The following is a 14,379-nucleotide window of genomic DNA, read 5'->3' on the forward strand; positions in this document are numbered from 1 at the left end:
AGGCCGGAAGACCAGCCGGCGCCGATCCCGAAGGCCCTTGCGGCGCCAGGGTCGGAGCCGTCGGCGGCGCCGGGGCCGGAGCACCCGACGGCGCCGAGGCAGGGACACCCGAACCGCCAGGGCCCCCAGACGGTGGCACTAGGCCCGAAGGCGCCGTAGGCCCCGTCGGAGAACCGAGCGCCCTCATGGCCACGAGGAACGCCTCGATCTCCTCAGGCGTCGCGCCGTGCCCAGGGACCGGAGGGTATGAGGCAGGCCGCGCCGGCGACTCACGCGGAGCCGCGGGGTTGGGGTCACCCGAGCCCCCGGCCGCATCGCGGGGAGTCGGGGGTACGATGACGACGATATATATATACACACACACACACATATATATATACACACAGATATACACACACACACATATATATATATATATATGTATATATATATATATATATATATATATATATACACACACACATATATATATATATATATATATATATATACACACCCACATATAGATACCAATACAAGTTAGAACAAACTATTCAGTAATTCCAAAATCTACATACACACCCACTCATTCACCAATAGTTCTATATAGTCACTAATTCATGTACTCACTCATCATATGTAGTCATACACCTATACACCCTTTTATACCTCTATACTTCTATATAGTCATTCACACATATAATCACACATGCAAATAAACTATCAAGCATCCATGTAATTGCATATACAGCTCTACACAGACCACTACACTTATTTCTACAGAAACGTACACACACTCTTAAACAATCAGTTATAGAAACACATAATTATTTATACAAACACTCTTCCAATCTGTCACTGTCATATATCCTCACTTCTATAAATCAATACTCACATATACTAGTTTAAAACATATGTACTTACTCATAAAGACACTATTGAGGCAGTCATTCACTCACTAACACACCCATACACACACTCATTCACCCATACAGTCCTGCGCACATGCTGTCTTCAAAACACATACAAACAGTGAATCAGTCATTCATGCATCTGTGTGCTAAGTAATACCCCACCAAACCATACAGACCTTCATTCTGATACTCAAAAAAACCAACTAATAACCCATATAGACACTCCTGTAGCTACTCACTAACCCATGCAGCCACTTATACACAAAGTGAGACACTGATACAGATATTTACATATTTAAACATTACTCGCTAATACATATATTCACTAAGATATACTTAAGTCAGTTATACAATTAATTTTACAAAAAAAACCATTTAGACATTTACCCATTTATTCTTCCATCAACCTTTAGTTATACATATAAAACAAATATTTATTTTGTAGAAAGACACATTCACTGGATGATGTCATCAGTGATATCATCAGTGATATCATTAGTGATATCTTCAGTGATGTCATTTGAGATGCCATCAGTGATATCATGAGTGATGTCACTGACCATGTCATGAGTGTTGTAATATGTGACGTCATCAGCAGTGGATTGCAGGCGCCCGAGTTATAGTTAGCTGAACTAACTATAACGGGGAAATTTCAATGGTTTTGGATGAGTGAAATGTCCAGCTAACTTTAACATGTGGGAAACCTATGTTTTTTCAGTGAATATATATATATATATATTCACTGAAAAAACGATAGGTTTCACACCAGTTATAGTTAGAAAATGAGTGATATGTGACGTCATCAGCAGTGCATTGCAGGCGCGCATGTTATAGTGAGTCCAACGAACTATAACGTGGGAATTTCAATGGATTTATGTCAGTAAAATTTCCAGCTAACTATAACTGGTGTCAAACCTATGGTTTTTTCAGTGAATTTAATAGGTTTTTTAAATGCTAATTTCTAACTATAACTGGTGTGAAACCTATGGTTATTTCAGTGAATTTCATAGGTTTTTTAAATGCTAATTCCTAACTATATATAGGGCCTCAAACCTATGTTTTTTTCAGTGAATTTTAAAGGTTTTTTAATAGCAAATTTCTATAGCTATGAAATGTAATAATTTTTGTAATGAATCCTATATTTTATATTTATGTAATACTATTTTTTTAATGTGTATTGTTCATATTTATTTATTTTTTTTGCCCGGGAGCTCTCCCGGTGCGCGTATCGGTGAGCGCACCTTTAAGCGCAGACTTGCGGCGCGCCCCGGTGAGCATCCCGTTTGCGCTATTTGCGCAAACGAAAACATCATTGTGACGTATCGCGTAGCCGCGTCCGCGTAATACGCATGGCGTAAGTGCACCCGGAAGCACTCGAGCGCATACGATCTCGCTACATAAGCGCCCCGGGGCGCGTAGCGTAAGCGTGTCGGGTCATGTGACCTGAAAATAACACTTTTCATTGGTTCAAGACAGTTTTGGTTTCCAAATGATGAAAGCCCGGGTCATGTGACCTGAAAATAATACTTTTCAATGGTTCAGGGCAGTTTTGTTTTCCAAATGATGAAAGCCCCCACCTTTTTTCCTCATTCTCACTTTGTACTTTGAGTGAGGAAGACCTGTTTGCAGACCTATTTGTACCTATTTGTACTGAGAAATGGCTACAGTAGCAGCAGGAGCATCTTAACCACCACCACCACCACAACACCACAGTGGTGGAGGAGGAGGAGGAGGAGGAGGAGGAGAGGCGGTACCTGCCTGAAGATACTACCACCTATAATCAGAAGGAGCACATTGTCTGGGAGTTTTTTAAAATCCCAAGGGGCCTCAAGAAAGTTAATGCGCCAAAGGTTACTTGTATGATCTGTGGCACTGTACTTTCCGGGGGAACCCTGCCAAAAAGTATTCTTTTGGCAACAACACCATGATTCGCCGCATGCAACGCCGGCACCCAAACAACTATGCTGCTGCAGAGGTCAGAGAACTGACCAGAAACCCTCCCCAATCTTCTCCCAGCACCTCCCAAAGTAAGCAACCCACTCCATCGGGTCCAGAGACAAGTGAGATGGTCCCAAACATCCAAACCCAGTTTGGACATTTCAAAATAGTTTGCAAATGTTATGGAAGGACAATTTGCTATGGAGAGCAAAGCATTAAACTTATTAACCGTGCTGGAGACAACCACAAGTGCAAAAACAAACCTTAATTTTTTCCTGTTTTTTTTTTTGCTCCAGTTGAGCCGTTTACAATTCCCTGTTTTTTGTTTGTCCCCATAAAAATTACAAAAAAATATAAAATTGTTCATAAAAGCCAAAAAAAGTAAAAAATGTTTCAAAAAACAATAAAGAAAATATAAAACAACAAAAAGAATAAAAAAACAGTTTTTAGAACTACCTCCAATTCATAAAAAAATGCTACATTTTTAAACAAGCAATTGCAATGCAATATATCTCGCATTAGGAAAGTTTGAGCTATTGGTATTGTAAATGACATTTTTTATTTATGTTTTGTTTTTGAAAATAGCTAAATTAATAGCTTTGTCATTTACAATGCCAATAGTTTTAACTTTTGCAAATGTGACACCTATGGCATTTGTAATGCAATATGTGTTGTATTTACGTGACTTACATATATTGATATTACGAATAACAATGACTTCTAATTTTTTTTAATAATTAATACTTAAATAAAAGTTACTGTAATTTATAATGGCAATAGCTTAAGCTTTTGTAAACAACTTTTGTGAAGAATATGTTCAGTGTATTTTAATGTGAAGAAAATCCAAGAGCAGAAGTGAAATAATAAAATCCAGTGTCAACTTTAATCAGAGCCACTAGCTTTAAAGCGTGGAAAAGGTGCACAACTGAAACTTGCATTCTTTTAAGTAAAAACGTGAGTACCACTGGTACCTGTTGGTAAAATTTGGTCAGCCCTAAATGTGGGTCTCTCAGTTAGTACCTATTCCCTTCCTCAGAACGTCTCTTCTGTGCCAACACTTGGCCTGGAGGTGCAGGTGGCTGTTTAAGGGCCTCTTGTAATCAGTTAACCTCAGTCTATAGTACGACAGCAAGAAGGAAGGTTCCAGAAGTAGGTTGAAAGAGTAGATTATCGAGCAGAAGAGTGAAATAAAAGAGAGACCAAAATGATGGCCAGAAGTTGAAATTAAGATAATGTCATAGAAAAGAGTGGAGATTGGGGCGAGAGAGAAAAAGAGAAAAATCAGTATCAAATCCCTGCCACCCGAAATGAGCAGGACGGATGAATCACAGAACCTGAACTGCCCCAGTAGCTTCCAGATGCTGGGCAGGATGATGAGCAGGCACTGGTGAGTACTATGAGGAGCTAATACAGAAGCTCAGTGAGAAGAGCTGAAAGATATGGGCATTGTCAGCGAATGGGTCTGATATATAGCTTGGGAAGTGGACAGAAATGTGCAGGTTGAGGAGCCGATGAGTATTATGGCGAGAGGAACTGTGGGCACAAGAAGGATCCTTCACTTGCAAGTAGTGACAATCTGACACTTGTAGGTAGCATCAGCAGCCGGTACATGTGAGTAGTGAGAGGAACAGGCGCCGGTGGGTTGTGTGGCAGATGGCTCTGGAGGGAACTGTGGGAAGTCCGGTCTGATCAGTAGTGCTAGGCGTGTGCAACGGTGAGCAGTATGAAGAGACTGCACCGGAGGCTAGCATGAAGAGCTGACCTTGGTGAACAGTGTGAGGATCTGTCGCAGGTGGGCAGTTACAAAATGCACGAGCACAGTGTGAGGAACCGGCAGTGGTAAGGATTGCGAGTAGTAGATTTTGGTCAGTTGTGAAAGAAGCTGACATTAGAGGGTAGTGTACGGCTCTGTCACTTGTGGGTAGCATCAGTCTCTGCACTGGAAGGCACTGGAAGTAGCACACAATGTGAGCAGCTTGCTGAGCTGTCACAGGTGGACGGAAGGACTGGCACTAATGGGAAGTTAAAGAACTGGTGGTCAAGTGAGGAGCTCACACAGGTGGGCAGAGGGAGGGCCTAGCAGTGGCTGGGAGTATGAAGAGCAGGAAGCGGACAGCAGTGTGAGGAGCTGGACCGAAAAGAAGAATGAGGTGAGGGTATTGGTAAGAAGAGTGGGTGGGTAGCACTGGCGAGCAGAGTGAGGAGCTGGCACTGATGCAAAGTGTAAGAAGCTGGCAGCAATACCACTGATAAACACTGAGGAGCTGGCACTGTTGGGTTTGTGGAGCTGGCACTTGAGAGCAAGGAGAGGCACTGACTGGGAGAGACCAGAGATCATGAACTGGCTTGGCTCCCAATTCATTCCTTTCTCATACAACGCACTAACATGTTTTGCAGAAGACACATTTCAACGTACACATCATTTTAAGGGAGGCATTTACTGTTTTAAAATATTTGACTTTGTGAGTTGGTCAGCAACAAATGTCCTCTCCCCCCCATGTATTTAGTCACTTTACGTTCAGTGACTAAACTGGTAGAATGTAGTACTTTTAGTTCCTTTTGCTTTGTTTTATATTTGTTCTAACTTTCAAACATACATGAAAATCAGCAATGAAAGCAGTTGTGAGCAGCAAGGAAATGTGAAGTATGTTCTAACATTCTGCCTTATGGCCTATTGTACACATAAATACAATTGTGTTTGTGGTGTCTACATGTCACAACTACACCAAAGCGTAAAAATCAGTACAGAGCAAAGCTTACAGTCATAAGTTATGGAAGACAATAGAGATGATTGACTAAAAACCTGACGATGGACCGAATATTCAATATGAACTGTCATTGAAATACATGCTTGTATTTTATCAGATAAGTTGGCTTCTTATGAACAGACAGCCACCTCAAAAATCAGACACAAATAAGTATTAGAACAATACAATATTAACATTGGGCTCTATCGGAAATTGCAAAAGCTGCCAACATTTTAATCATTCAGTACCAAAAATATTCACATTTAATGGAGTAAGAAATGGACACAGGTAAAGTTGATAATGATTTGTACCTCATATAGCACTTTTAAGCAAAGCGTTTTACTTGTAATCATTTTACTACTTATTTTAGCGTCTGAAAAATGATACAATTCAGAGGCAGCCCTAGTAGGGGGTTAATGCCCAGACATGCAGCTGCAACCACTTTACACACACACACATATATATATACATATATATATATATACACACATATATATATATATACATATATATATATATATATATATATATATATATATATATATATATATATATATATATATTAAACAAAAAAACTCTGTGCAGAGCATTTGATCCGCACACATGTGAACTGCACGTCATAGCAACTTCTGTCAGCGTTGGCACGCTTCCAAGGCAGCTCATCTGACAGCTTACATTGCTCAAGATCACAATGTCAATTGGCAGAGCCGAAGCATATTCCTAACTAAAACATAACTAGTTTTGCATGGGCTGTGACCCGACATTAACCTTCAGCAGGGCGCATGGTCCAAATCACAATCAAGTCATGCTAAAAATAATGCTGTGAAAAAATATTCAACTTGTGTCATTTACCTCAGAAACAGAAAGAAATTGACATTTATACCAGGAAATGACAGCTGAATGCCTGAAGTCACCTGCCGAGGTTGCGTGAGATGGTGCGGACGCAAGATAAAAAAAAATGTGATCTCTGGGCTGTTAGCTGGGTAGGGGGCCCTGGGGAGACCAGACGCGAAGGCATGTTATATGCTAACCACATGCAATTGTTTAATTTACGCAGAGCTCCTGGTGTTGGAGAATTAAGTGAAGACCGTAGGAACTCGCACAAGCAATAGAGTAAATGAGGGCGTCAAGAGTGCCTGAGGGCGCGATACACGGTCGGCGGCTCTTGCCCCATCTATAGGTGACTCTGTTGCACCTACCTTTGGATATGTGTGCACTGTCTCTGAGTGACAGACAATTGTATGCGTCTACTATGTCCCACCTGAATGTTTATCTATGAAATGCTTTTCAATGAAAAGCTCCACATAAAACAGTGTTCACGGTCAGAGGACCCTTAGCGCAAACTTGACAGGTTGTGAGCCAGAGACTCACTTTCCACCCTGTGACGTTACAAAGAAATGGAACACTACGGGTCTATACAATTGAAACGCTACATTCGTATGAGAGACAGGTGCTGACGTGCACCACCAACAAGGTTTTCTTTACCTCTAATAGGCCTACCTACGTCTGAAAGGATGAATGCCACTACGATGGTGACGGCAGGCACTGTACCAGAGGGCATCTTGATTGGTGTAAAAAAGATGGCCAATATAATAACAAGTGCCTAAGAAAATTAAAGACGGCCCGTCATGTTTGGGAAGCTGACATATGTGATAATACAGAAAAACTGTGCTCGCGTCATAAACGTCATGTTGCGGAGTAAGTGTACACACGGATACATCTACGTGACATACTATAAACCAGCAACTTCCGTCATCACTCGCAAAAGCCATCTGTCGGCGGGTGTCTCTGCTACAGATACCAAGCACTGTGGGGGAGAGGTCGGCGGCAGTGAAGGTGCCTGCGAGAGGCTCATGTGGCGTCGCAAAAGTGAAAGCATGAGCATGGGGGAGCGCAAGAACAGATGCTGCTGACGCAGCCGTACACGCTCACAGCTCATGCCAGCAGCAAACGCGCACTCACAAGGACAAATCTGACACTGAAAAAGCACGAGTCCGACTCGTGTCCACATATTCAAGTAAACAATAGGTATACTAAAGTATACAAGAGGTCTCGAATGCTCGACCTAAAAACTCTGTCATTCTTTTTTCCCCATGGTACGCTCCCCGGAGCGCGTACCGGGCGCTCCCCCGGGCAAATCGAAAAAAAATACCCGCGGGTCCCTTTTATGGCCCCCACATCAAACCTAGGGGGTCAGGGTGGTCTACCCTGCCCCCTTTTGGTCATTTCCCCCTTTGTTTTTGCCACCTCTTGTGTCTCGATCCTACCGAGACACAAGATGGGGGCCGCTCCGGACTGTTTGGAATGTTGACAGACACCCGAGAGCCAATCAGCTTTCTGCTCGCGAAACTCGCGTAGCGCGCTGGAGCGCGCCCCGGTGCACGTACCGGGGCGCGCTTATAGATATATATTTTTTTTTAACCTAAATTACTCAAAATCCACTGGAGCACATATCTTGAGACATAGAAAAGGCACATCGGGCTATCAGTCCCTACAATTTTGCCAAGTTTGGTGGAAATCCATTTAGCCGTTCGGGCTAAAAAAGAGTCCAACCGCCCTATGGAAATTAACATGGGGAAAACACATTTTGGGACCCCTCTTTTATCTCGGCTCCCGCTTGACGAATCCCCCCCAAACTTTCAGGGAAGGAGCGGAGCGCAGTGATGCAAATTTAAGGAAAATTACAGGCAGATCCCTCATTCCGCGCCAAAGTTATTCCCAATAGAATGTTGCGGATTTCCTATGGAAAACGATCCTAACTATAACTACCTACTGGCGACAGTAGGTAATATATATATGTGTATTTTAGGGTGGCAAGGTGAGTGTATACATATATTATACTTAAAAATGAAATTTTTACTACACATATGCCTTTACCAACCATGCCTTTACAACAAACTTTTTGTGGTAAAGACATATGTGTTTTAAAGCTCTTTGTTGTAAATACATGCATGGTAATGATGCATTAGATGCATTGACAGCGTTGTAAAGGCATGCGCAATGTTAAAGGCATGCGTGGTTCTGTCATATAACCGGTATAAACAGAATTTAAAGCTGATCTACTCAGTATTACTCAAACCCATTAGTGAAAGTCCCACTGAGGAGTTGGGTAGTACGCTAAACATATAATTTATTTATTTTTAGGTGCGACCTCCCCATTCTGTTAAGAGAGTTCAACTTTTCGGAATTCTAGTTCTCTCTAAATATCCTGTTAATTTTAAAACTATGGATGCAGCTAAAAAAATTAAAATCTGTAAGAACCACAGTGAACTACCTCAATTTATCCCATTTTCTTATAGAGGCATATATGGAATTATATGATGGCACTGAGACCTGAAAAGCATTGCAGCACTACATTTAAAGAAGTAAGCACCAAATCAAAGCGTCATTTCAGTTATGAAAGCAACCTTAAACACAAATGAATGAAAATAGTTGGCAGGAATGAGAATACTGACCTGGGCGCACGATTCTTCAGGTGTTTTGGCACTGACAGAGTAAAGTGCTGGTAGATCTAGTTGGTGTACAGAAAATTGTTCCAGGCTGTGCAATAAAGCTGGAGCAAAGTGTGAAGTCTGTCCCGACCCCACCTCTCCAGAAAGCAGTAATCTTGGTCGGTAAGATGTGGGCTGGTGAAGTGCTGACCTACAAGAGAAGAGAGCGAGCTCTCAATCGACAATCTGCTTTAGTTTTCCTCTCCCACTGTTAATAAATACCCATCAGACAGGATGTGTGTGGGAAAGAGGTCTGACAATTAAAAAAAAAAAAAGCATTATAAACAAAACTACCTTATCGTACAAGAACATGCAGGGAAACAGTGAGTCAAACCTGGAAAATTATTATAGAAAAATATTTTTACAATGTGACCGGCTTTTCTAGTCGTCTGGTTAAAATGTGCTCCTATGAACTGACATTTTCCTCAATTAGAAATGGCTATTTCATATTACGTAAGGTTTCTGTACTGGTGAGCACATTCAGAGCATTTAAAGGTCAATTCATCCCTTGCATGACCTTTGCAGCACCGCAAATGCTCATAAAAACAAGCATTTGCAATGCAATAGGTCTCGCATTATTTAAGTTTGAGCTATTAGTACTGTAAATGGCAATGTTTTTATTTATGCGCTATTTTAATTTTCTTTGCATAAAAAGGTACATATAAAATATGTGTTGTAGAAAAGTCATTTATGCAGTATTTAAATTTTCTTTGCATAAAAAAAGTACATATACCATATGGGTGACCGTAGTGGGCACCGGGGCACTCACCTATATTGAAGCCAGGCTCTGGGTGATAGGGTCATAATGGGCTTGGGGGGGCTCTCTCAATTACAATAAGATACGGCCTCGGGGATGGGAATACCGGGGCCTACTGAGGCCATGCAGCCTCCCTCGTGATGAGTCGTCTGTCACCCATGGAACTGGGAAACCTGACAAGACTAATTGTTTCGAGTATTTTCAGACCTCTCAAATTTCAAGGAAAAATCGTGAATAGCGCATGCGTCTAGGTGTTTGATTTACTTTATGGGACTTGTATTCCTGCTTATCGCCTTATTAAATCTGGACACCTCCCACAATGCAGAGCCTCAATATCTGGACTGACAGGCTTTTACTCAGAGCGGACCTATATAAGGGCTCTGCATTTTGGATCGAGGCATCAACAATGGTTTATGCATACTACGGTTTATGCAATAAGCATGAAGCTCGCGCACAGTGAGCTTGGTTGCTTTTATTTGAGGGAAAAAAGCTGAATGAAGCCTTTGCCTCACTGTGTTGAACAGGTGGCAGCTGAGCCGTCGTGCCCCTGCCAGAGACGCCATGGCAGTGCGTTCTTGCTTCCCTGGAGAGCCGTGGCTCAGGAGCGCCCGCCGGCGGGAGGACGCTGCCGGCTTTGGTACTGGCGCCGCGGCTTCCCTGCCCCTAGTTACGACCGAGGAGTCTGTCAGAAATGGCGCCTTTCTCCCTGTCTGGTCTCCGCTCCGTATCAGATCATTGCGTGGCATGGGGCGCCAGATGTAAATGTCCACCGTCGGTCCGTGTTGTATGGTGATTTGTAGGGACATACAATGAACCAGGGAATTTTTCTTGGAGTGCTGATTTCAGTTTATTGTTTTCACTGATCTCTACTGAGGACCAACAATTGTTAGGTTGCATTCGTAAGTAGCTTATCCAGGCCAGGTTTTTTCTTTGCCTCCTGATTGTAGTCACTGCTTGGGTCATTAATTCAAGACTGCATGTACCATAATGCACAGAACACAACTCGACTGGATAAGATTCAGAATTTACCAGGGGAGACGTTCTGAAGCAAATGTGCTGATGCATGCTGTCTCTTGTACTGGGCCGAAGATGCCGGGCTGAATACAGATTTACATTTACATTACATAGCTATTTAACATGTTCTCAATTGAGATAAAAGTACATATATATTTGATGCTATAATTCACATTTCAGGAAAAATGCAGCCCAAGTTAATTAGTATTAAAACTTCTTACTTTCACTTTAAGGCATAGCTGGGAAGTGGCTGCAGGTCATGCGTGACACCGCCTTCCCGTGGCGTGATCGCTTTTCAGCCATCACTTTACAAGCAGGGATTTATAATGGAAATATAGGATGCTAAACCACTGCAAAGCTGCTCTTGCCAAAAAGGCCACATGCCATGGAGGAGCTTGTCAGTTATGCACTCTTAAAATAAAAAAAAGAAACAAATACATCCTCTTTAGGCGAAAATGGAATGTATAAAGATGAGCAATCCGAGGTGAATCATATCTGCAAAGGTCTCTTAAGACCATCCGTGCCCAAAGTTGGAAGGGGCCAATGTGTCTAGCTGTCTAATGACATTTGACACGTTAGACAAATTGATATATGTACAAAACGATTCATGTTGGGCCTCGCATGATAGTGCAGAGAGAGATGCAATTTAAGATGTACGCTACTGGCCAATTTGGAAGAAAACGTTGCCAGTCTCCAGAACAACCCCTGCTTAAGGGCGTGCTGCAGTCCGCCGCCGGCCTGCGACCAGGAAGTCAGGCAGGCTGGGCGGGACAACCGGAAACAGGAAGTAGGAGGGCGGGAGCCTACCCCGCCTCCCACGGAAGAGCCGCGATTGTTTGGAGCACCGGAGCAGGCAGGAGCCTACCCTGCTGCCGGTGAGAGCCCCTGCACCAAGGAAGCCGGTGAGTGGGGCTTCGCCTTGTTGCTGGGCTGCGAGGGCGGGGGGGCATGTATGTGTGTGTGTGTGTGTGTGTGTGTGTGTGTGTGTGTGTGTGTGTGTGTGTGTGTGTGTGTGTGTGTGTGTGTGTGTGTGTGTGTGTGTGTGTGTGTGTGTGTGTGTGTGTGTGTGTGTGTGTGTGTGTGTGTGTGTGTGTGTGTGTGTGTGTGTGTGTGTGTGTGTGTGTGTGTGTGTGTGTGTCTTGGAGTCTGTGTGTATGCGTGTGTGTGTGACTGTGGGGGGGGGGGGGTGTTGCCTGTCTGGGTGCCTGCGTGTCTGTGTAAGTGCGTGTGCGCGTGTGTGTGCATGCATGCGCGTTAGGCTGACTTGCTGGGAGTATGGGAGGGAAGTGCACGGCGTGACTCAGGACGGAACGTGCGCGTTCGCGCACCCAAATCTGCTCGTGACAGTTTCTTGTCCTCCATTCCCCCGTGTCCGATAGCTATAAGTCTCCGACCCTGGACGCATCCTTCGGATGCGAATTCCAGGGCGAGACCTAAAAAAATAAGCAGAACTAATTAAGGATAGTAGGGGCAGGCCCCCAAAGTACACTAGATGACACACGGTGGAAACAATATTACAGCTGGCTTCCAAGCAGTGCAAGTCAGGCCATGGTGGGGAAAGAGTTGAGTAGACTCGAAGCTAATCCATAAAGAGTAACCGTGTTACATGTTCCTATATTGCCATCACTAGCTACAGGTGACACCATAAACCACAAGCCTGGCGTGCAACACACTCACTTTCAAACGGGGCTCGAAAAACCAGGGGGTCAAGCAAGAGTTAAACAAGATGAATGAAGCTATTAAAGGCGTGCGCTCAGTACTTTTTATATTCAGTAGTTTTGCGCATTTGAACAAGAATTATAACACTGCTTTTAATTGTGGTTTTTTTCATTGAACATATGCAAGTATACATTTTAGAGACCTGATGTACTGCCACTGTAGTAAGAAACGATACTTAACCTTATAGGAAATCCGATTTTTCCTTAATGAGTTCATTTGGCGCCTTATCACCATAAATCTATGAAGAACAAGTTACATACCATCGGTAATGCTCTTTCTGATGGATACTCTAATTGGGGATTCCACAGCTTCTGAATATCTCATGCGCCAGACTGGATCGGGAAACTTTCATCAGCTCTCCCATGTGAGAAAGTGAGTTTCTGTTGCAGTACCCCCCAAAACTTTTTGCCCGATACCTGAGGCTGTGGTTCTGAAATTCTGGACCCTGCTGTAATATGGTACCAAGGCCCAACACTCGTGTCACAAAATATCATCGTACCATGACGAATTTGGTGTCGGCAGACCGGTAATGAGTAGGACATTATCCCTATGCATTTGCGTCGTGATTGAGTGATGCTAACACCCTTAAATCGTGGTTTCCGTCCCGAACCCTCGGACTCCATTTTGTGAACGGCATCCATCTTATGGCTTGCCATCATATAGTCAATTGATTGAGGCCGAGCTTGATCTGAAAGGACACGTCCACCTTAGCTGACTTCCCCATGACCTGGCCGAGCTGACTCCACTGCCTCCAGCCAAACCTGTTCAGGCAGTTCCTCGCCCAGTGGCCGAGTAAGATAGCATCAAGGCACAACATGCCGTAAACCATTCACTACATACTAACCATGTTATCCACACACATACACCTGTCCATGTTTCTTGTTTATGGCCGGTTTTACGATGAGGAGGTGCACGATTTTATTGGGGTTCCATAGATATCGGATGGGAGTTCTGGGCCTGGCTGGGAAATCCATCACGAACTGGACATTTAAAATGTGGGTTGGCCGTCATGACTTCGCTTTTTGCTTTATTGTGGAAATATGTATATGACCGTATTGTAAACTGAAGAATTCTTGCCTGCAGCTGTTATTTTTGTATAAAAGGAGAAGGCTGGTTCTGTAAAAACGAACAGTCTCCTGAGAACTTACGACCCGTGCTGTTGTAATTCTAGGACGCTTGTTACTTGGTTGCAGCCAATAAAACTCGATCCCTGACTTCACTTAGAAGACTCTTGGTTTCTGTGGTCCGGAACAGGGAGAACTCAGAGGTCTTCGGGTGTTATCCCCTGGAACCACCGGGTTCCTAAAAACCCGGCACCTCAGTTGGCGCCCAACGTGGGGCGTTATCAAGCGGTATCGGTCCAAGCCAGATGTTCGTGAGGAGCTTCGTGTGAAAATTCCAGAGGACGGCCAGCCACTTCAGCGACCCCTGTATGTCGACGTGGTTCCGAAGGTCTTTGCTGCGAGGTTCCCCGCGTCCCGACGGCTACGAAGGACTACTGCCCTGACTATCGCCCTGTTTTGGACCCAGTGATCCTTGGTAGAGCGAAACGATAGACGAGTCTTCTAGTGACGTCATCGATCTTCAATACTTCAGTTAAGTATAAGTGGAGCATCTCCCAGTCCTTAGTTTTGTTCTTAGTTTTGGTATCTTTGAGATATACCTTGTTTGGAACTTGCAAGCGCCAAAACCGAGGGATTCGTGTATTCACGAGAATATCATAAATAGATAATCCCTTGAAGTTTAAGCTAGACTAGTGAGCAAATATGCCTGGTCTTAGCAGACTTGGAAACTTGTTTTGTCTTGGTTGTAGTAAGGAC

At 43.6% G+C, this 14,379-nt stretch overlaps 1 protein-coding gene across 3 annotated transcripts in view; it reads right to left on the bottom strand.

Annotated features, from left to right (window-relative positions):
• Window positions 1–14,379, bottom strand: part of ATAD2B (ATPase family AAA domain containing 2B) — a 945,800-nt gene that overhangs the window by 460,620 nt on the left and 470,801 nt on the right. For all 3 annotated transcript variants that reach the window (XM_086926259.1, XM_086926261.1, XM_086926260.1), the window contains exon 18: window positions 9,034–9,220. In XM_086926259.1, the coding sequence (XP_086782385.1) occupies window positions 9,034–9,220 (187 nt within the window). The remainder of the gene's footprint in view (window positions 1–9,033; window positions 9,221–14,379) is intronic.

Source organism: Lissotriton vulgaris, chromosome 6 (assembly GCF_964263255.1).
Source record: "Lissotriton vulgaris chromosome 6, aLisVul1.2, whole genome shotgun sequence".
NCBI lineage: Eukaryota > Metazoa > Chordata > Amphibia > Caudata > Salamandridae > Lissotriton > Lissotriton vulgaris.